Here is a 22,516-nt window from a genome sequence, read left to right on the forward strand (position 1 = left end):
CAAGTACTTATCTACTCAGCTCACATTTGTGCACTGCAGGATGATATGAAAATACAATTTGCTGATCTTATCGAGGTGGAGATCCCTACATGGCTGACTGACCCGTTTATCTCATGCTCAGAAGAAATGGGCATTTGCCTTCAGGAAGAAATGATAGAGCTTCAAAAAGACACTGCAATGAAAATTCGGTTTTCGCAAATGGGTGAGACCCTTTTTTGGCTTCAAGATGCCACCCAATGTTGTTTCTTGCTATTAAGCAAAGAGGCAAAGTGGTTTGCACTACTATTTCCTACCTCTTATTTGGTTAAGAAAGGATTCCGTGCTGTTGCCAGAATACAAGCTAAGACCCGCAATCACATGGATGTTGTTCAGCGTGGTGACCTGAGATTGTTTTTGACAATAATTGAAACCGATGTATATGATTTAGCAAGACAACATGAACCACAAGGATTGCACTGACTATTTTGCTATCACAGACTAAAATTTATACAGAGTGAGTCAAAAGTAGGTGGACAGTAAGAACAGTAATAAATAACATTTATTTTTTGCTGTATATAAAACATTTTTCACAAAGGTTTTCCATTTTCAGCACTGCAGTGTGTTGCGTTTATATGTGCAAAAACAGACTTTGGTCATCTGGGGGCTTTGCATGATTTCAGGGATAAGAAGGGGGCATTGTATACAGAAAGATTGAAAAACACTGCCATAGACGAATAAAGGAAAAGAAATGCCAAGGTTCTCAGCAACCTTTTCATTCTGTGAATATTTTTAAACCTGGCTTTTGAAAATAACTTGGCAGTGAAATTATTTTTGAATTGTGACATGAGTTACCTTTTGGAATTTTCCGTTTGTGTGTAGAAAGTTTTTTGTTATTAAAGAAAAGTTTTTGTTTTCGTTTTTCCCCCTTCCCCATCCTCTAACACTACCCACTCTTAGACGAGCTTCTAGAACAATCTCCCAGATTGTGGCCTTGTACCTTGATGGGGATGTCTCCTCCTTGCCTGAAAATAACCTTTGCAGAAAGTTCCAGCCTTTTCAGGTGAGCAACTCCTTTGTTTTTTTTTTGTAAATGATCTTTCATCAGAGAATCATTCTACACACAAATTCTGCACCAGCTTTGAAACAAATGCCAATTAGTCCCATAGCTGTTGAGGGTTCCTGTGGCACAGTGGTAATGTCCCTACCTCTGGACCAGTTGACCCAGGTTCACATCCCACCTATTCCAGAGGTGTCATAATATGTCTGAGCAGGTTGATGGAAAAGATAAATATTTTCATTTCTCAATTAGTTAACTGGTTTTCCTATCTAAGTTAACTGCTGAATCTCTCTCCACAGCCCACTGCATTCCAGATTATCTGTATCAGAACCTAGAGTTCCAGTTATCTTTAACAGTGTCCCCTGTGGTACTGACCCTCTGAGAATGTTTTGCAAGAGCCAACCAACTGGCTGTGTTCTGTCCGGCTGAGCACAGTATTGGCTGGGCTATTCAGTGGCTACACCATTGTAGCTCAGCATAATCCTGCTCCAGCCAGACATGCACCAAGGTGTTCACAGGATTCTGATTGCTTTTAGTTCTCCATTCTTGACATTGTTCCTGGGGTCTTCAATGCTGAATCATTAGTGGAGCTAGGCAGGGCCCACGGTTTATCCAGTCATCACATGCAACGTTTGTTGCATTGTTGACTGGAAACAAAACAAATGAATAGGAGACGACCATTCAGCCCCTTGAGCCTGTTCTGCCTGTCAGTGAAACCATTCTTGATCTTGTACATCAAGACCAGCCACCCATCTTTAATGGTACCCTTACTGAATAAAAAGTTCCTGCAAGGACGATTAGTTTGTTCCTCAGCATCTGTACCCTTTTGGAGTGTCGAGTTCTAGATTTCCGTGACTGCTTATTTCTTGGTTTTAATCCTGAATCGCTGAGCTCTACTTTTCAGAGTATTGTACAGATCCCAATTGGAATACTGCATCCAGCTCACCCTAGTTCTGACTCTCCCACTAGAGGAAATAATTTCTCTCTCTTCCTATCTGGTTGAATCCCTTTCAATTATTTTAATCACTTAAATTTAATCACTCCTCAAACATTTATCCCTGAGAGGCCTGAAGTTGCAACCCATTCTCATAAATTAATACATGTCATCCTGTGAATGGTGAATCACTTGTGTATTCCCTCCAAGGCCTGAGATGCAGTGCCCAGATCTGAATCCAGTTCCGGATCGAACCAAGGCTGTATACAGTTAAAGCAGTCCCTTTACATTTCTGCTTCTTCAGATAAAGCCCAGCATACTGTTTACAGTAAGCTGTTTGAAACTAAATAAATGAGAATGAATGAAGCAACACTAACTTTTACAGCAGCAGGAATACTGGGGGTGTTCCCTGTTCTGCAGAATGAGATGGTGCTAAATTCAGATTCAGACATTTCATCTCAACGGGCCTTCAGTCCTCCTGAGAGCTCTGTAGTTTATCCTTTGGGGAGTCTAGAACTAGGAGTCAGAGTCTCAGAATAAGCAACCAGCTATATAGCCACAATCAGATCATGCCTTTTTTAGATTTAGATTAGATTTCCTACAGTGTGGAAAGAGGCCTTTTGGTCCAACAAGTCCACACGGACCCTCCGAGTAACCCACTCAGACCTATTTCCCTCTGACTGATGCACCTAACACTATGGGCAATTTAGTGTGGCCAATTCACGTAACCTGCACATCTTTGGACTGTGGGAGGAAATCCGAGCACCCACGCAGACACTGGGAGAATGTGCAAACTCCACACAGGCAGTCGCCGAGGCTTGAATCGAACCTGGGACCCTGGTGCTGTGAGGCAGCAGTGCTAACCACTGAGCCACCCCACATAGAAACTGGTCATTCATCAAAACGTCTTCATAGTCTGAGATAGAGAATACTTTTTCTAAGAGGCCATGATATGGAGGTGCCATGTTGGACTGGGGTGGACAAAGTTTAAAATCACACTAGCTACTGGTGAAGGAGCAGCGCTCCGAAAGCTTGTATTTCCGAATAAACCTGTTGGACTATAACCTGGTGTTGTGTGATTTTCAACTTTTTCTGAGAGTCACGAGTGTTTGCAACATTGTTTTCCCGCAAATGGCATGGAGGCAGAGTCGTTGATCATTTTAAAGACCGAGGTAGGTAACAAGAGAGGCAAAGATTTTCAGGGATGGGTGGGAATTGAGGCTGCAATCAGCTCAGCCATGATATTTTTGAGTTCGTGCAGCAGGTTCTGAGGGGCTGAACAGTCTGCTCCTGCTCCTAATTATTCTATCCTGTTAGAGGGTTGTGAATCGTTTTGCAATAATGCTGTAGATGTTCAGTTGTTGCATATATTTCACTTTCTATTGACACCATACGGAATGGTGTGATTGAAGGAGGCAGCTTTTACCATCATCATCTCCAGGACAAGGGGGAAGGGCAGCAAATGCTGGCTTTGCCAGTGATGTTGATATAACATGAAATAATGATTTTTTTTTTTAAAAACTAGATTTTTGGCCAGTGACTGAATCAAGGGACATGGGTGTAGGGCAAGAAAGCTGAGTTGCCGATGGATCAGCCTGTCCTGTTGAAAGTTGGAACAGTCTCAAATGGCCTTCCTGCTCCAGCTGTTTCTTGCATTTCTATGTAGCTGTGCCATGCTGACTAGAATACTCCGGTTTGACCTTCTGTCAGTAATGAATCAGCTAATTTCAGCTGCGACAGTGATGGGAGCTAAATCAGGGAAGACAGCCGATGAACATAGGCTTTCCAGTGATCTCTATCCGAAAGAATGTAGGGCACAACTTATTCAGCTAAATAGAGTCTAGATTAGAGTGGTGCTGGAAAAGCACAGCAGGTCAGGCTGTATCCGAGGAGCAGGAAAATCCTAGTCTGCTTGACATAAGTGCTGCTGAGGCTTGGGTGAACAATCTCACATTGTCTAAGGTACTGAGGTCTGATGCTGCCTAACAAAACTTTATTAGGGACTGAGTTGATGTTAAAGTTCTGTTATGCCTCCCTCCCAAGCCCAGGCAAGGTTTATCCCACGTTGCATTGACTGACTTGGTTGGTGCACTGCCCTAGGTCTCCAGTGACTCTGCAAACAGCAGGAGGTGCGTTAGAGAGGTTGATGAATCTCTGATTTTCAGTACTTCAAAGAACATAAACTGTAGGAGCAGGAGTAGGCCGTTCCGCCTTTTGACCCAGTTCCACCTTTTGAGGTGATTGAAGCTGATCTTCTACTTCAGTACCATTTTCCTGCTTTATCTTATCCCTTGATGTTTTTAATATGTAGAAATCTATTGTCTCAGTCTTAAACATATTCAGTCGCCTTCAGAGGTAAAGAGTTCCAAAGCTTCACTACCCTCTGAGTGAAGCAATGATTCCTCATCTCAATCCTAAATGGCTTTACCCCTTCTTCTGCCTGCCCTTGATTTGAAGCTCAGACATCTCCTTGATATCTCCCTGTTTTATCTTGCAGACTCACTCAGAAACTTAACGCACTGGAAGTAACAGAATTAGTTCATAACTCCACCTCCCGCTCCACCATCCGGATACACACTAATTCTATGGTTGAGCAGAATGTAACTAAGTACATTCCAGACCATTCCATTCAGTTTGGGTTGACAAACTGCCTAATGTGAGGTGCTAATATTCAACCTGATTTGGGGATGCCGTGGGATTGATCTGTTCTTGGAGAGAATCATTGTCGGGATGGAGCCCAGGGAGTTCTAACTGAGAAATGCCTGATGCTGATACAGGGCTCCTGAAATAAAAGGTGTTCCAGACTCGAACACATTCCTCCTTGAATAAAAAGCTCCAGCACCTCTGAATGCCTCAACTGAAGGCAAACTTATATTTCCCCTACCATCATCTGAAGCTCGACACAGTGGATTTATGATTGGAGACAGAAGTTGTACAGAATTGAGAAATTGGAATGTTTCATTGTAATCTGTAAACTGTGAAATTTTCTTTTTGTTTTCCAGTCACCGGATTCTCCGTGGCCACAAACTCAGCTGATTGCTCTTCTGCAGGCTGCTGTCTGCTCCCTGCCAAAGAACGTGAGTCTTAACCTGACCTAAGCAAGCAAAATTATCACCATCACTAGATGGTCTTTTCCTCCTTGGAGCTGGAGTTACCTTGATCCATTTCAACCATTTTGATGAGGTGAACGGTTAAGGAGAGTCCACCAAACTAAGACTGTTTACAAGTTGGTACTCCTTGTTTTGCAGGATGCGTTGGTACATGAAACTATCACACTGATAATCACACTTGAGGTTGGGTTGAGTCATGCAAAGAAAGCTTTAGGATGTGTCTAGCCCTGTGCTGTACCTACCTTGGGAGAGTTTGATGGGAATTGTGTAGAACAAACTTTAATCTGTCTAGAACATATAATTGGGAGCATTGGAAACCATGTAGAGGGTGGCACTGTGTCTCAGCAGTTAGCACTGGTGCCTTACAGTGCCAGGGCTATGTATTCAATTCGAGCCTTGGGTGACTGACTCTGTGGAGTTTACACATTCTCTCCCTATCTGCATGGGTTTCTGCCAGGGGGCTCCCAAAGGCCCAAGATGTGTCGGTTAGGTGGATTGGCCATGCTAAATTGTTCCATAGTTTCTAGCGTTGTGCAGACTCAGTGGGTTAATTATGGTGAACAGGGATGGGGTGGGGGTTAGGGATACTCTTCGGAGGGTCGCTGCAGACTTGGTGGGCCAAATGGCCTCTATCTGTACTGTAGGGATTCTATGATTCCACTCTGCATCTACTTAATCAGTGCTGCTCTCAACACCAAGTGTGGCTGTCAAATAAATATGTATATATACACTGTAGTTAAGTTCTCATCTTAATGTTGAGTCCTTTCTTTTTGATAACAACATGAGAGAGGACACCTCTGAATGAGGTCTAGTTTCATTTCATAAATCTCAGATCACTAAGTTACAGAAGCATTTTGTTTATTGCAGATAATAGTACCACAACAGGAGAGGTTGTTGGAACGACTAATGGAGCTAGCTTGCACCAGCGACCATCGATTCACTTACACGTCTGCTGCTAAATGCATTGCTGGCCTCATCAACAAATACCCTGCAGGTGAGAACAGGGTCTAGGTCAGCATTTCTCTTCACAGGCGAGAAGTAGCGATCTACATCAGCCCATTGCTCAATATTCTGCAGACAAGACTTTTATTTATTCACTCACAGGTGGCAAGCACCACTGGCAACCATTTCCTTATGAGTTATTTACACAACTGTCGGAGATTTGCTGGAAAGGTGATTTGAATGCTGACACTATATTGGCATTTAATTCAAAATGTTCTCTGGCACACATCAGTTTAATTGAAAGCTGCATTCAGGTTGAAACTCGAGATCCTCTGTTGATTGGAAACAGGCCCTTTAACCTCCTAAGCCATAGCACCTATTTGCAGCAGCTAGGCTACTATTTATTGTCTATTCCTAAATCGTCCTTGAGAAATAAAATCAGAAATTGCTGGAAAAACTCAGCAGCTGCTATGGAGAGAAATCAGTTCACGTTTCGGGTCATAGAGATTTACAGTCCAGAAACAGACTCTTAGGTCCAATTCTTATGTGCCGACCAGATATCCTAAATTAATCTAGTCTCATTTGCCAGCATATCCCTCTAAACCCTTTCTATTCATGTACCCATCCAATGCCTTTTAAATGTTGTAATTGTACCAGGCTCCACCATTACTGCTGTCCACTGACCCTTCCTCAGAACTCCTTGAGGAAGTTGTGCTGAAACACTGCACTCCCTGTGCTAGATGTTGACTCATAATACTGAAGGAATGGCAATATATTTCCAAGTCAGGATGGAGAGTGGCTTGGAGACAAACTTGCAAGTGGTGGTGGTGTTAAAGTATAAATTTGAGACGGCCCAGGGAATCCTTTGTGGACTCAACCTGTAAGCCTCTCTTGGTTCGTCCCGGAGATCGTACTCTTGGTAGTCTGGAATAAAAAACGGCTTACAGGCAGATTAGTTTAATTATAGTCATCTCCTTTATTTACTGATTACATCACTGTTACAATGTAACACTGATACCTATAAGCTAAACGAGCTAGGTTCTAATAACCGAGGAGAGTAGGGTACCAGCAGGCTACTCTGTTGTACTGTCACAAAGTGGTTTCCTTTATACAAAAAGTTTACAACAACACTGCATGTTCTTAATTAGACCGATAACAGTGAAAGACAATAATTCGTAAGGAAGTGAAGTTAATTGACAGGTTTGTGTGCGCTTGACTGATCACTCCTATAGGCCCTGAGCCATTCATCAGGTGGGAAAACAAATCCAGCTGAGTTAGGCATCTGCTGGCAAGATAAGGGCCTATCATAAAGAGGTACCGGTCTGAATTAATTGGAAGAGTTTGTAAGGTAACCTTGCACAGCTCGCACGTCAGATACCATTGTTTTACAAAATGGCTTCTTTGCAAGGAGGGCAAACTTTTGACCATAAAATAGCTTCCTGACAGATTGTGTCAGAATCTCTTCAATGTTAGGTTTAGAATAATTTTTAAACTAGGAGCAGACTCCTGATTTTTATCTTAAGCACAGAATCATTCTGTACCTGAGGCTGAGATGTTACCGTAAGGTTGTATTTAAACTGATTAATTAGCCTCAAATTAAACCTGCTTTCTTTTCAGAGTTATGATTCAAATTCAAGCAAGACATAAGATCTGATTTGCTAGAATTGACAGTGGGGCAGTTATGGTCTGTAAGAACAGCAAATAAGTTAAAGCTTCATCAATATTACCTTTTACAGAGTTTGCATTTCATGACCAGTAATGGCTACTCAACATCATCATAAAGTCTCAAAATGCAATTAAATTCAGTCCATAGCAAGTAAGCACAAAGAGTTAATTTTCTACTGGCTTCAGCAGTCTCAGTATTAAAATGGTCTCTCTCTCTCTCTCTCTCTCTCTCTCTCTCTCTTTCTCACTCTCTCACACTCACTCACTCACACACACATGTCCTTTTGAACTCTTAAGTCGGGGACTGTTACAGAAAAGATGTTTTTCCCTCGGAGTCTGCCTAGCTTGCAAGGATAATAAGAATCCATTATAATTGATAGGACCTGACCATTAATTACAAGGCTTTTGATGATACCGAGAGATTCGTTTTGAGGTCAGAATCAAACACTGTCATTAGTTTCACAAGGGAACGGCCGTGAATGTTATCACTCGGTGTCCCGTTTACACAGATTCACTTATGTTAAGGCAAATGTTCTTAATTGCCTAGGAGCATGCTGATGAGAAGCATGCTTTTATCTTCTGCGTAACCTGGGTTTCCCCCTTTTTGTGGCCTGACCCTCCCTGCCTTTCAGCTTCTTTTCTAGTGTGCAGCAAATGTGTTCTGTAATTCAATGTTACGTTTAGTCTAAATGGTTAAGGACAAGTTTTAAGGCTATAGACTTTCTGTGTTCCCATTTACCTGCTGCCCTTGTACTAAATGGTAGAAATTGTGGGTGTGATGAGTTGGTGCAGTGCATCCCAGCAACACTGGTGGTGAAGAGCGTGCTCGTCGTTGCTGGTGGATGGGTGCCAATCAAGCAGGCTGCCTGTGTACTGTATGCTGTCAGGTCTCTGTGTTGTTGAAATTGTACTCATCCCAGCCACTGACAAGTATTCCATCACATCTTGACTTGTAAATTATAGACAGTGGACAGGTAGTGAATTAGTCATAGGATTCAGCCTTTGCCATTTATATAACACCCTGCCTTGTCATCAAAGGTAAAGGGAGACCATCAACAAACACCAACAGTTCATACCTCGTTACCTGGTTGTTAAAACATTGCTCTGGAAGATGGGGTCTCACTATTCTTTGCTATCTTGGTGGTGAACAGCACTGTATCTTGAGGTTTCTGAATTGGAAACTTTGTGTGTGCATGCATTTCTGTGTCACTGTGGTTCTAATATAATTTTCTGTGGCTGGATTTGCAATAGGAAATTGCCTGTATAAACAATCATTTTGTAACCACGCTCCCTCTAGTGGAGTCTCTGCAGCAAAGCCACTCGCAGTGGATAAATAACACAGGCACTTTCAGATAAATGTGGACATAAGAACTTGCAATGGAAGTTAGGGTAGAGTGAATTACTTCAAGTCAGGGATTATGACATGTGACCACCCCTTGTCTAACGCTGCTTCACATAAACACTATTTATTTGTGACTCAAGATTCAGCACCTGCTTTCCTTTCTCTGATATCCTGAAGTTCTGCTGACCGTTAGCGAATGGGGATTGATTGTCCTGGAAACTCTCAGCAAGAGGAGTGATGGAGCACAAGGCCTGCTGTAGGAAAGATGTTGTGAAACTTGAAAGGGTTGAGAGAAAATTTGTAAGGATGTTGCCAGAGCTAGAAGGTTTGAGCTATAAGGAGAGGCTGTATAGGCTAGGGCTACTTTTCCTGGAGTGTCAGCTGACCTTTTATAAACCTTATCGAGGTTTATAAAATCATGAGGGCATGGATAGGGTAAATAGACAATGTCTTTTCCCTGGGATGGGGAAGTCTAGAACTAGAGGGCATAGGTTTACGGTGAGAGGGAAAAGATTTAAAAGTTAACTACACGGCAACTTTTTCACACAGGGTGGTGCGTGTATGGAATGAGCTGCCAGAGGAAGGGGTGGAGGCTGTACAATTACAACCTCTAAAAGGCATCTGGATGGGTATTTGAATAGGAAGGGTTTAGAAGGATGTGGGCCAAATGCTGGCAAATGGGACTTGATTTATTTAGAATATTTGATCGGCATGGACGAGTTGGGCAAAAGGGTCTGTTTCTGTGCTGCACATCTCTGTGCTCTAATTAATAAGCTTTGCCCAATTGGGTATCCATATTGGACTTTATCCATAAGGGTGAAGGGTAGCATAGTTCAAACAGACATGAGGTGAAATTACTTCTCAAAGTGTTATGAATCTGTGGAATACAATGCAGTGGATGTCAGGACATTGAGAAGATCTAAGCAGGAGATGGACAGGTTTTTCAATGAGTGGAAATGTTATGGAGAGCAGCCAGAAAAGATGGAATCAAGGCTGAGCTGAGATCAGCCACAATCCTATTGAATGTTGAAGCAAGCTCGAGAGCCTGGATTGCCTACTCCTACTCTGAGTTGGTTATGTTCTAAAAATAATTTTTGAGAGCCAACTTTAGCTTCCTCTCTCTGTTTTTTTTAACCACTCCCACTTGCAGGAACCTCAGCTCAGGTTGTGTAGGACAGTCCTGTGATTAATCCTTTCCCTGTGCGTGTTTGTAGGTGAACAATTGGACTCTGTTCTCCAGGATGTGTTGAAAAAGATTGACAGTGGGCTGGAGAGGAATGCTGGAGTTTGTGCACAGGCTACTAGCAGGACCCGAGTTTTCACCTTACTGCTGTGGGTAAGGAATTTATATGCCAGTCGTTATACTTATTCAATTTTTGAGAAATGTGTATTTATACAGAGCCTTTCATGAACTAAAAGACTAATTGTAGTCCCTTTTGGAATGTACGTTTGGCCAGTTTGTGCACACTACCTCCTACCAGCAGCAATATGATAATTACCAATTATTTTTCCCTCTAGTGATTCTTGACGGATGACCAGGCCATGGGAGAACACCCTTGTTCCTGGTCAGAATAGTAGCTGTGGATCCTCTTCTTCCTTGAGAGGAAAGACAGGACCTTGCTTCCATGACTCATTTTATTTCACAGCACCACTGAATGGTGCAGCCTTTCTTCAGAACCAGCACCGAGAGTATCACCTTGGATTCTGTGCTAGAACCTCTGGTGTGAGAGTTGAACTTGCCAACATCTGACTCAAAGAACTACTCCCGACTAAAGCAGAGGCATTATACAGCAAATGCATCCAAGAGCGCAGGCACTTCTTCAACTTCTCTCAAAATCCTTGGATAGAGGTGCACTGGGGCAGTCGGCCAGTGTTTCTGCTCCCAGATGCTATCCAGTGACTCAGTGTAGCAGTTCAAAACTTACAATAAGACTTAACAGGAACTATAGTGAGTGCAGGATCTTGTAAGACTTTGAAGAGGGTAATGTATACTGAAACGTTTAGCAGTTGGGGTCATGCGCATAAGTAAGTGGCTGGTTCGGAGACCTGACACATGAGTCCAAACAGCCTTTTCGTCTGTGTTGCAAGTTTGAGATTCAGTTCCTCTTTGTATTTGCCAGTAGCACTCCTTCATTCTCTAGTCTTTCCTGGCAGACTGCATCGTATGTTGATTACCCACTGTTGTATGAATAATGGCCCTGAAGGGGTTAATATTCATGTTACAAAGCTCCTCCCATCCTACTGATGCCACACAGTGTGGGTGGAGACAAGGCATTCTACTCTGGATTCTCCTAAGAATAAATGCAATACTTGCATTTGTTTCATTTCAAAAGTGCTAGATTACAAGAGCTGTAATGTAGTGCTAAGGCTGTATAAGGATCTGATCAGACCACATTTGGAGTTTTGGGAGCGGTTTGAGCTCCATAATTGGGAAAGAGTGTGCTGGGCTTGGACAGGGTCCAGAGGAGGTTCACAAAAGTGAAGGGCTTGTCATATGAGGAGCAGTTGAGGACTCTGGGTGTGTACTCAATGAACAGTATAGAATTGGGGAGGGGTTATCTGATTGAAACTTGCAAAATACTGAGAGGCTTGGGATAGAATGGATGTGGAGAAGATGTTTCCACTAGATGGAGTGACTGGGATCAAAAGGCACAGCCTCAGAGTGAAGTGACAACCCTTTTAGAACTGAAGTCAGGCTGGTAGATTTGTGGAAATCATTACTACAGAAGGTAGTGGAGGCCAAGTCATTGAGTCTATTTAAAACAGGTAGATAGATTCTAGATTAGTCAGGGGATCAAGGGTGACAGGAAGAGGGCAGGAGAGTGGATCTGAGAAATACAATGGCGTAGCAGACTCAATGGGCCAAATGGTCTAAATCTGCTCCTATATCTGAGAATCTCATGGTCTTACTGTAGTTTTTGGAGGAAACCGATACAGCTGTACCATCCGCTAAAGTCCAAGTAAAGATGCCTGACCAAATGTCACTGCGTTTAATGCTATCATGCAGTGGTATCTTGTTATCTAAAAACAGAGCCTCTTCTGATCACATTGTCCTCCACCACTAATCTCTAGGTAGGCCCCAGACAAAGCAAAGATAAAGGAAGACTGGTGGCGGTGAACTACCTCAAACAATCCTGACTCTGTGTCACTGAGTTTAGGTGGCACATGCAACCAGGTACCAGGAGTGGTCATTTGGGAGAATTTCCTACTGCCAATATTCCAGGGATTACATTCCACTGAACAGAAACTGAACTAGACCAGTCACATAAGTAGGTCAAAGTAAAGATACCAAAGTCCTGCCTAACCAGAGTGCTGCTTGCTCATTAGAGCGAGAGATGACTGGTGGTGGTTTAACCAAAGAGCCATCACACCTCAGGAGCGGTTAAGAAGGAGACTTCTTCATGGTAAGCTCAGCTGGCATATGAATTGAGCCCATGCTGTAAGCATTATTCTGCATTGCAAACCAACATCCAGCCAACTGAGCTAACTGATCCACAGTAAATAAATGCTGAGGCTACAAGAACAGGTCAGAGATTGGACCTGACCACCCAAATCCTGACAGGACTGTGATAGAATACTCCCCACTTGCTTGCGTGAATACAGCTGCAACTACACTCACACAAGCTTCCAAGACAAAGCAGACTGCTTGATATGCACCTCATCGTCATCTCAAACATTCACTCCCTCCATCAGTGACACAAAGTGGCAGCAGTGTGTACTACTGACAAGATGAATTGCAGCAAACTCACTGAGGCTCCATGGACATCATTGTTCAAGCTCATGGTCTCTACCATCTGGAAGGACAAGCAGGTACATGGGAATACTACTACCTGCAAGATCCCCTCCAAACCACTCACCATCCTGACTTGGAAATACATTATCATTCTTTCACTGTCGCTGGGTCAGAATGCTGGAACTCGCTCCCTTTCGGCACCTTGGGTCTACCTACACGATACGGGCTGCAGTGGTTCAAGAAGACAGCTCCCACCACCTTCTCCAGGGCAACGGGGGACAGGCAATAAATGTTGATCCAACCAGCAAAGCCCAAATCTCATGAATGAAAGATTTTTTTTTAATGTGAAATAATTAGCTTTAAGCCATCTGCTCACCTTGTAAGTTTATTGGTTTTGTATCAGTCTGGATGTGCTGATGCTTTCAAATGATGTTTCTGACCACCTTGGGATGTGAATGGGGGCAGTGTTCTGCTGCGTCTAACAATTTCCTCCTCTTGTATTATTTCCCTAGTTAACAAAATCACTTGTGCTGCGCTATCACTCTCTTGCTGCCACATTGACTGACAAGGTAAGAGATTTCTCTGATCTGGTGCACACCATGCAGCTTGTTTTCTTTCTGATCTCTCCAAATCTGCCTGTTTCCATTCCCCATCGCACTTACTTCAAACTCCCCTTTCTCCTCAGCTGATACAGCTGCTCACTGACCCCGAGCTGGGAACTGAGGCAGCGGATGGATTCTCCGTGTTGGTCAGTGACTCCTCCGATGTCCTGAACAAGGCCACTCACGCCGACATTCGCATCATGTACCGGCAGCGATTCTTCACCGAGAACGTCCCCAAACTGGTCCAGGGCTTCCACTCAGCCAGTGAAGGTGATCCATGTCTGCAGTTGCAATTGGAATGGGAATTCTGAAGCAAAGGAAGGCGTTGTGGGTTAATTGGCAAATGAGAGGAAAGGACAGGCCGTTGTTTGCAGTAGGACCAACAATCAAGGCTGGGGTTGGGGGTGGGGGGGGTGGGGGGGGTTCTACCAGACCATCGGACAGTAGCACCCTGGGAAATTCAGTCCCTATCCTGGAGCATCCAGACTCCATCCTGAGAGTCACCAGCTTCAGGAGTGTGTGCACATTTTTCACAAAAGGAAATGGAGAATTAAATGGTTAGAATTTGCTACCGGTCTGCATGAGCAGTGTTTAGTATAATTGTAGTTTGTCTCTGAAGTATGGATTATAACTGGAGGCAGGATTTTTGAGCTGTCTAATTCCAGAGTGAAATATGTTAGTTACAGAGCTGTCGTGGGGTAGGATTACAGGAGAATTAGTCCCAATCTCCAGTGGTAATTGTTTCCTGTTAAATGAGTGCATGCTGATGCCAACACTGGCATTTTCACCCTGACAGTGGTTTGGTGACATTGATATATTCCCTCTAACCCTGGGACAATGGGCTTGCTTTGTTACAGATAATAAGTCGAACTACCTTAAGGCACTTTCTCACGTGTTGAACAGTCTTCCGAAGCAGGTCCTGATGACAGAGCTCCCGTCGGTCAGTAAAAACGTTTTTCACCCTTTGGGCTTTGTGCCTTTTATAGAATCTGGGCAACTTCATCATGTTAGTCATCTGTTCACTTCTGTATGTGCTTTTGTTTTAATTATTCACAGAATAAGAGCATTGCTGGCTCGGCCAGCATTTATTGCCCATCCCTAATTGCACAGAGGGCACTTAAGAGTCAATCATATTACTGGAGGTTGTGATTCTGTGTAATATGGCATTCCTGAGTTTAACCCTCTCCATCTCTTTTCCCTTAACCCTTTGATATGAATCAGCATCAACACCTTCTGGCTGGTACAGCAGTGAGAATGTGTGATTGGTGCTGGCTCATATCAAGGGGTGGGGGGGGGGGTACGCGATTGGTGCTGGCTCGTATTGAGGGGAGCGTGTGATTGGTGCTGGCTCATATGCTTGTGATGTAGTGGTAGTGTCCCAACCTTTGAGCCAGGAGGCCTACGTTCAAATCTCATCTGCTCTGGAGGTGTGCAGTAATGTCTTTGAACAGGTGAATTAGAAAATACCTCTATTAATAAGTACGTGATGGGTACAGTTTATATCAGCCAAACATTTGATTTGTGCCGGGTTTAACCATTGCTCCTTTTCCTTCACCAGCTGCTGACTCTGTTGTTGGAGGCTTTGTCGTGCTCAGACCAGGTGGTCCAGTTGTCCACACTGGGCTGTTTGCATCCTCTTTTGCTGGACGCCACTCAGACCATGAGCTTGCATGTAGATACTTTAGTGAACAAATTGCTCAATCTGACTTCCAGCCCTGCCATGGTATGTATAGACAGCTGGAGCACTGTGACTGTGACCAAGGACTTTCATCATTTAATTATCAGATCTAACTTGTGCAATCTTTTCTTGCTTACTCAGGAACAGAAACCTGAGGTTCTTGAGGTGAAGGACATTTTTCTTGTTGATACTTTTATTATGTTCTCAAGCCTTTATAGTCATAAATTTTATTAGCCTGTGGTACATTCAGATTCATTGGTGATTTGACCATTTAAGACAAATTTCTTTTGAGTGGAGAGAATTTGTGGAATTCATTGCTAAAGAGGGCTGTCGAGGCTGGGTCATGAAGTATATTCAAGGCTGAGAAACTCAAATTTTTAATCATTAAGGGACTTGAGAGTTATGGGGAAAAGGTAGGCAAGTGGAGTTGAGGATCATTAGATCATCCATGATCTCATTGTCTGGCGAAGCAGACCTGTTCAACTGAATGGTCTGCTCCTATTCCTGCACCTTACGGATCCATTGCAATAACTTGTATTTTTATAATGACTTTAAAATAATGTAACGTTTTCAAGGTTATGTCCGTCAGGAGATTGGCAAGGAAAAGTATTTTACAAGTGGTACCTTTTGAGCTGACTTACTTACATGTGCAATTGTTGCTTAGGATACCCCTGTGTGTTAAATTGTACAGTGCACGCAGTCCCTCAATCCATCATGCCTGTGCCCATTCTTTGAAAAATCTGTTCAGTTAGTTCCTCTCTGCTCCTTCCCCATAATCCTGACATATTTATGTTTTTAGTTATTCACCCGATTCCCTTTTGAAGGTTACCACTGAATCAACTTCCACTGCCCATTCGGGCAGCAAGTTCCAGATCACACCGAGCTGTGTGAAAGCAGCTGCTCTTGTTTTGCATCTGATTCTCGTGGCCATTATCTTAAACTCCAGAGAGTGTTTTCCGCCTGTCTTGGATCACAAGTGGTCCTTCGGATTCCATTAAATGTAGTTAAGAGAAGATTCGACAACAGCAGTTTGCTTCAACTTTTAATAAGTAATAATATTTTTTAAATGCAAAAGAAAGGAAGAGAGAGCAATGGGCCTCACTCCCTTCAGCCCATCGGGGACCCCTCAATCAATGGCCGGTCCTGGAGGCTAAGGTTTGATCCCAGCACCGTTTACGATCCCGAACCGAGGGGGAAGTTCAGTGACTCAGAACGAAGCTCTCTCTCTCATATGGTTTAACAAGGAGCTAGTACAGAAAACAAGTTTGATTCAGCACATAGAGGAATGTTCACAGGACTTATTCAAGGTCATACAGTGGTCGAATATCATCAGTAATTCTAGCCCATCCTTTACAATGTTCATTCAGTGCATCCGATTGAGGCAACACTTGCTGGTTTCATCTTTTCGTTTCGCTTTGTGCTCCGTTTAAGATAGAGTCCAAATAGTAATGCCCTTCGTGATAATGATGATGCAATCACTTATCAGTGTTGTGTTGGAATGGTGTGCCTCTCTTTTGATGCTAATTTGCCTGTGTTTCAATTGCAGAAAGTCCGTATTGCGTCCTTACAGTGCATGCATGCACTGACTAAGCTGCCGCCACATGTGGTAAGATTTATACAATTACTCATCTATGGTGTTGTCCATTAGATTTATGTTTACTCAGACATCTGTCGTGTAATTATTTCTTCAAGATCCAGTTACTTTATTTAAGGAAATAAAATTAACAGACACTTTGTGCACAACATAATGAAACACATACCAATGAAATTGGTGGTGTGTTTTTTTTTCTGTTTTTGGTGCTGATTGAGTTGGGATTCCCTGTTGCTTCTCTAAGTAATTCCACAAAGTCTCAGTTAATGCCTCACTCAAAGGTCAGTGCCAACGACAGGCTGCACTTCCTCAATTGTGCTGCCATATTGTTAAAGGAACAATGATGCTGTGTGTATTTGGTGTGGTACGCTCATAACTGGATGTGATCTCCAAGTCTATCACTGTGCTAATTCATTACTTTTTAAAGAATATGTTGTCTGTTAAAATATAAATAAACAGTGACTCCAACCTGTCCCACACAAGTCTGATCTGAGCAGTGAGCATCAAATAGATTCACTCCCGCCCCAGATGACCTCATGAGAGAAAGAGATTCAAATCCTATACCCTTATGGGATTGAAACTAGTCCAGATCCATTTGTTCCTGATTACCGTTACATATTACCTCCTGTACAAAGTGATCTCTCTAGCCAGAAACAGGTCCAGCTGTCACTGGAAGGGATTCAGTGAAGTTCACAGTGAAGTTCACAAGGCAGTAGCCTGCTTCTGGAGTTTTCAAGGATCTCTGGGAAAGATTGCTAACTTAGTTCCAGTTCTGTATAACCTGAGATCGTGCTCCCGGGTCCTCTCTGAACTATTTGTTTGAAACATACTGGCTACTAAGCACAAATTCAATTTTATCCCTCCTTAATCTTTGAAATATTGGCCTGATCGCAAGGACTTCTATTTTTCTCAAAGGGGTGGGGTCCATATCTTGATAACTGAATGCTTCAGTCTGGTTATTGACCTTGCTTGCATGTTTGTTAAAGCTGCTAAGTGCAAATGTGGGCACCATGATCCAACCAAGACCTGGCTAAATTGTTCAATGAGAACAAGTCTTGTCTATTTGTCAGTTCTCCTGTAAATGCAGCCCAGCATCCTCCTTACCTAGCTGTTTGACATTAGCAAGGTCAGGCGAGGCAATGAACCTTGGTGTCTTTGTACCTAGCCTGCTCCAGCTATTTCATTGCTCTTCCCTGATGTGTTTTATGTTGATCATTTGCCCTCTCCATGACACTATTCCGAATTGAAGTGTAATTGTTTCCATCGTACCTGTTGGATGGCAATTCCTTTAGCTACGCATCAGAGCACCAGAAATATGTTTGCAAGGATTTTGCCTGTTTAGTATTTCTGCCAAGTTTGTGTGTGCATTCTCTTAAAATATTGATGAGCATAGTTGTGATGCATGTGTTGGAAAATTGAATGGAATCCTGCCGTTTCCATCCATCGTTGGACCCAGGTTTGTAAATAACATGTAAAATTTGCCTTAATTTTACAGATCCTGCCCCACAAACCCCGGGTAATCCAAGCCCTGGCTAAACCCTTAGATGACAAGAAGCGACTGGTGAGGAAGGAAGCAGTCAGAGCTCGGGGAGAATGGTATGTGTGGGCTTTTTACAAGGCGATTGGGAAAAGGGGGAAGAGGATGTGCAGTGCAGTGCCAGTTGCATTCATTTATCACAGCCACAAAAACGTTCCGATGGGTCATCGTGTGTTGGAAGTTTTGAAAACATTATGGGTTTAAATTCCTGGTAACCTCATGTGCTTCGGAGGTGAAAGGAAGCTTCCAACAGCTCTCCCTCTGTCCCTTCTACTCAACTCATTCCACTAGTACTGTAAACTATATTATTCAAATCAGTAATACCTTTGTAAACTTGCTGTCCACCCCCTGTGACTAGGTTCAGCTACCTCCCCAGAAGGCAGGAACTAAGCCAAGATGCTTGTGTCTATGATCAATCTCACACACTTGATTAAAACTAGAAACCCAGCTGGAGATCTGCCGATATAGAAACCTCCAAGGTTGGAGAGAGATGAAGAGCATTTCCAGCATCAAAACTTGCCCAGGCCTCATGATGTCCATGTCATCACAAACAGAAACTTCCTACTCCACTCCATCACCACAGCCAAGTAATCTCCTTGGAGACGCAAAACAATATCAGGCAGTAAAGAAAATTTACTTCTGGAAAATTGCTGTCTGACCTGTCAGGACCAGAACCAGTCCAGGCGATCTTTAAGTGTTATGTTAAGATGCTTGCTTTCCATATGATATAATTTCTACTCCAATCCAGGCCCCTCTAAAGGTAAAAGAAAGTCAGTTATTCCATCTGATAACAGAGATTAGAATTGGGACCAGTCGGGACTTCAGGGCTGCAGTGTCCGGTCTCTCAGGACAGAAGTTCCCAGCTTTGATCCTGGTCTATGCTGATCAGCTTAACACTGAGAAAATAGTTTGCTTGGTGTATAATTGCTGATGTCTAATCTGATTTCCACATTCTGGTGTGATCTGCACTCTGCATTTCTGTCTTTAACAAATGTGAAGTCTTTTTTGTTAATCGTTTCTCTTTTTTTAATCTCCAATTCTACCCTCTTCCCAAACCCTTTTCTCTTTAATATAGGTTTCTTTTAGGGAGCCCAGGCAGTTGATGCGTGTCCACCTGACCAGAGAGAGAGAGAGAAAGACGACAATCAGACGAGGCCTAGCCTGTCCGGCACATTTACAACCAGTGGCCTGTTCAACTTAACATTCCAAGCCCCCACAAAAATAACACAATAAAAATTAAATCCAGTTTTTCTTACAAAAGAAAAAGTTTTCCAGCGGAAATGAAGACTGAAATAATGAAGAATTTGCACCTTTAACCAATTAACGACTATTTAAATAAGCACATTTCATTCAGCACCTCGGTGGTCTCAGAACGGCCCTTGTGTAGAGCGTGGTAATTCTTCACCTTGTATGATATGACAAAGCAACCTCACTAACTGAGCAAATTGCCTAATTCGTTCTAGTAACTGAGCAAAGGTTAAGAGAGACAGACGCCATGGCAAATGTCCTGTATGACTTTTGCATCAAATAGCTGTGCAGTGATTCTGCTGTTCTGCAGTTGAGTTGGTTCATTTCACCCTAATGTGTACCTGGACAAACCTGTACACAATCTTGGAACCTCATGAGTGAGTTACAGACTGGAAACTAGTCGAAGGGTTTGGGTGATTTATATATGCTACAACAGATATTTGGGAGTGAGTTACAAAATTCAGGGTTCAGGAGATTCTATGTGAAATAACAGGTACCTGAGAGTAAGTTACAGACTGGAATGTAATCGAGGGGTTTCGTTGATTTATAAATGGAATAACAGACACCTAGGCATTTGTTATGAATTAATCCAAGAGCTTGGAGTTTTATATGTAGAACAACTAATACCCAAGTGTGAATTACAGGCTGGAACTTGATCAATAGGTACTGTGTTGAAATTGCTTTAATTACTTTGTTTTTAAAGTGCATCTCCTTGAAATTCTCCTTGGCTGACTCTGAGAGTTAGGTGATGCATGTTTTTTTAGATTGATATGTACTATATACCATATATTGCAGAATGTAGTGTACTGCTGTTAAGTTGAAGCTGCTTTTAGTGGTGGCCTGTCTTTTCAGGCTGTCAGGTCTAACTACTGTAGGTCAGTCTGAGTGTCATTTTTGCTGATGAGGATGGTTTGAAAATTGCTAAGTGCTAAGAACCAGAACAAAATACCCATCTTGTAAAAACTGTGATCTTTTTGAAGTATGACAGGTGTGACAAAGTGCAAGACTTATAGTGGAGTATGAGTGATAGAGGTATTCCATAGTTAGGATTCCATTTACTGAGTATTGATACCAGAGTAGTCTTGGTCCGTTGAGAAATAACATGAATGATCTAAACCTGTCAGCTTCAAAAATTGGGAAAAAACAGGAGTGAAATCACTTGTATTTTTGTTATTGCTGCCCCATCCCCTCCCTGGTTTAGTGTGTCTCGTGCATATTTGTTAACGTGTGTCATATTTACACTCTGGACACCTTAGCATTATTACAGAATGGGGAAGGATGATGAATAGTCAGGGGGTAAAGCGGAGCACAGCATAAAAAGGTGCATGTGGAAAACAAGTCAGGGCAATGGTAGAATGCCCAAGGTAATAGAATATTTGCACTTGTTGTTTGAGGGGGTGACCCCTCCAGTTGAAGCCCTTCTCTCTGCCGGGTATTATTTTGGGAGGAGCAGCTTACTGACAACCATCAGACTGTCTTACTACGTGCATTTGCTCTGTAATCATTGGCTGATTACTGCCTAGGCATTGCACAATCTACACTGAATGAACTGATTCCAGACAGAACTTCATTTGTCCTCTGTGATGGTAAGGCTGATTGATACTCCGGTGGATGAATTAGCATGTATTAACTGGGAGGTTTGTCAAAAATTGTCTTGAGGAAATGTTTTTCTGGCCACAACTTTTACCAAAATAGTGCACATTGCTGGCATTGTGCTAAAACATTAAAATCTTGTATCAGTATCTTGGATTAGTTAAAGGGAAATAGGACTAGAATCACTGTCTCTCATTCTTGCTGACTAATCACAAACTATTGTTTGAAACGAAAACAGATTTCTGGAGAAATTCAGCAGGTCTGGCAGCATCTATGGAGATAAAGCAATGTCACAGTTTCTGGACCAGTGACCCTTGTGCAGAGGTGTTCTGAAGAAAGGTCACTGGACCCTGACAAGTGATGCCAGACCTCTGACTTTCTCCAGCAACTTCCTTTTTTTCAGATCTTCAGCATCCACCACCCTGTTGTTTTTTGTTTACCAGTTTATAGTTTCTCGGGTGACTTCCTTGGTTCAGTGATAATCTCAGTGTACCCTTTGTCCTGTCACTGATTCTCACCAACCCCCATGCCCTATCATTGACAGGCAATGACCTCCATATTCACATTATATCCTACTAAGTTCTGTCACTCCAAAATGGCCTGCTGTGATGTTCTTTTCAAACCATTAATGTTTTCATCTACAACGTTGCTCCTTTTAATCGCTAGTTTTGTACTGAGGGTAAGACTTGTGTATGATGTAACTGGGGAGACAGTTGGGAATTTGCCTTTGATATTCTCCCACAGTTAGATGGAACTCAAATTGCCTCCATTTTTTCCACCCTTTTCCCACATCTGCTCTGTAAATTTACTCTTTCTTCAAACTGAGGACAGATTATATATTTACCCGTCAATCTCATTTTTGTTCTCTATTTCTGTTCCTGCCAAAATTGAGGATTTGTTGTGTTAGCTCCCAGTCCTCAGTTTTTTTTTGACATCTCAAGCCTATGCCATCCATTTTTAAACTTGGCAGTCAATAATTACTGCTATATAGCTCTGTATTGCAAACTTTAGACCGTTTCTAAAGAAAGTATTTCTACAGCCTGGATTGTTTGTAGATTTTTTTGATAGTTTTGTTAATTTGTTTGAAGTTGATGCCAGAAAGTTCCATTTTAATCCTCTGCTCCTTCTTGCTTCTGGTAAGGTGCTCTAACTCAAAGTACTTCCCTTTGGCTTTTGGTTTGACAGAGCTAAGTGGACTACAAGATGTGCTGTGCACACGCAGCTTTACATAGAACAAAGATAGTGGTGAAAATGAAAGGTGACACTTACTGAGCCTTTACTAGTTCCACCCAACTAGTTTATAAAAAGTGTGATCTGTAACTGTTGCCTGCACAACTTTTAATGTAAGATTAACTCTCCACTGGAGAAATAATTAACATTTTAAAAAAAATTGTGTGTGTTATTTTTACTCTTCAAAGGATGCCTTTAGAGGCTGCTAGAGTTAAAATATCAATGTAAGAGTTGGTATCAAGCTGAGAAACTAGAATCTGGCCTCCGCTTAGATA

The 22,516-nt window shown here is 42.5% G+C and overlaps 1 protein-coding gene across 2 annotated transcripts in view; it reads left to right on the forward strand.

The window, feature by feature from the left end:
* mms19 (MMS19 homolog, cytosolic iron-sulfur assembly component) overlaps window positions 1-22,389 on the forward strand; it is a 69,495-nt gene extending 47,106 nt beyond the window's left edge. For both annotated transcript variants that reach the window (XM_072557176.1, XM_072557174.1), the window contains 11 exons: window positions 937-1,039; window positions 4,973-5,047; window positions 5,948-6,074; window positions 10,244-10,365; window positions 13,275-13,331; window positions 13,448-13,634; window positions 14,222-14,304; window positions 14,923-15,087; window positions 16,589-16,648; window positions 18,129-18,229; window positions 19,246-22,389. In XM_072557176.1, the coding sequence (XP_072413277.1) occupies window positions 937-1,039; window positions 4,973-5,047; window positions 5,948-6,074; window positions 10,244-10,365; window positions 13,275-13,331; window positions 13,448-13,634; window positions 14,222-14,304; window positions 14,923-15,087; window positions 16,589-16,648; window positions 18,129-18,229; window positions 19,246-19,273 (1,108 nt within the window). In that variant the 3' untranslated portion in view covers window positions 19,274-22,389. The remainder of the gene's footprint in view (window positions 1-936; window positions 1,040-4,972; window positions 5,048-5,947; window positions 6,075-10,243; window positions 10,366-13,274; window positions 13,332-13,447; window positions 13,635-14,221; window positions 14,305-14,922; window positions 15,088-16,588; window positions 16,649-18,128; window positions 18,230-19,245) is intronic.
* The last annotated feature ends 127 nt before the right edge of the window (window positions 22,390-22,516 follow it).

The sequence above is a fragment of the Chiloscyllium punctatum genome, chromosome 38, assembly GCF_047496795.1.
Source record: "Chiloscyllium punctatum isolate Juve2018m chromosome 38, sChiPun1.3, whole genome shotgun sequence".
Taxonomy (NCBI): domain Eukaryota; kingdom Metazoa; phylum Chordata; class Chondrichthyes; order Orectolobiformes; family Hemiscylliidae; genus Chiloscyllium; species Chiloscyllium punctatum.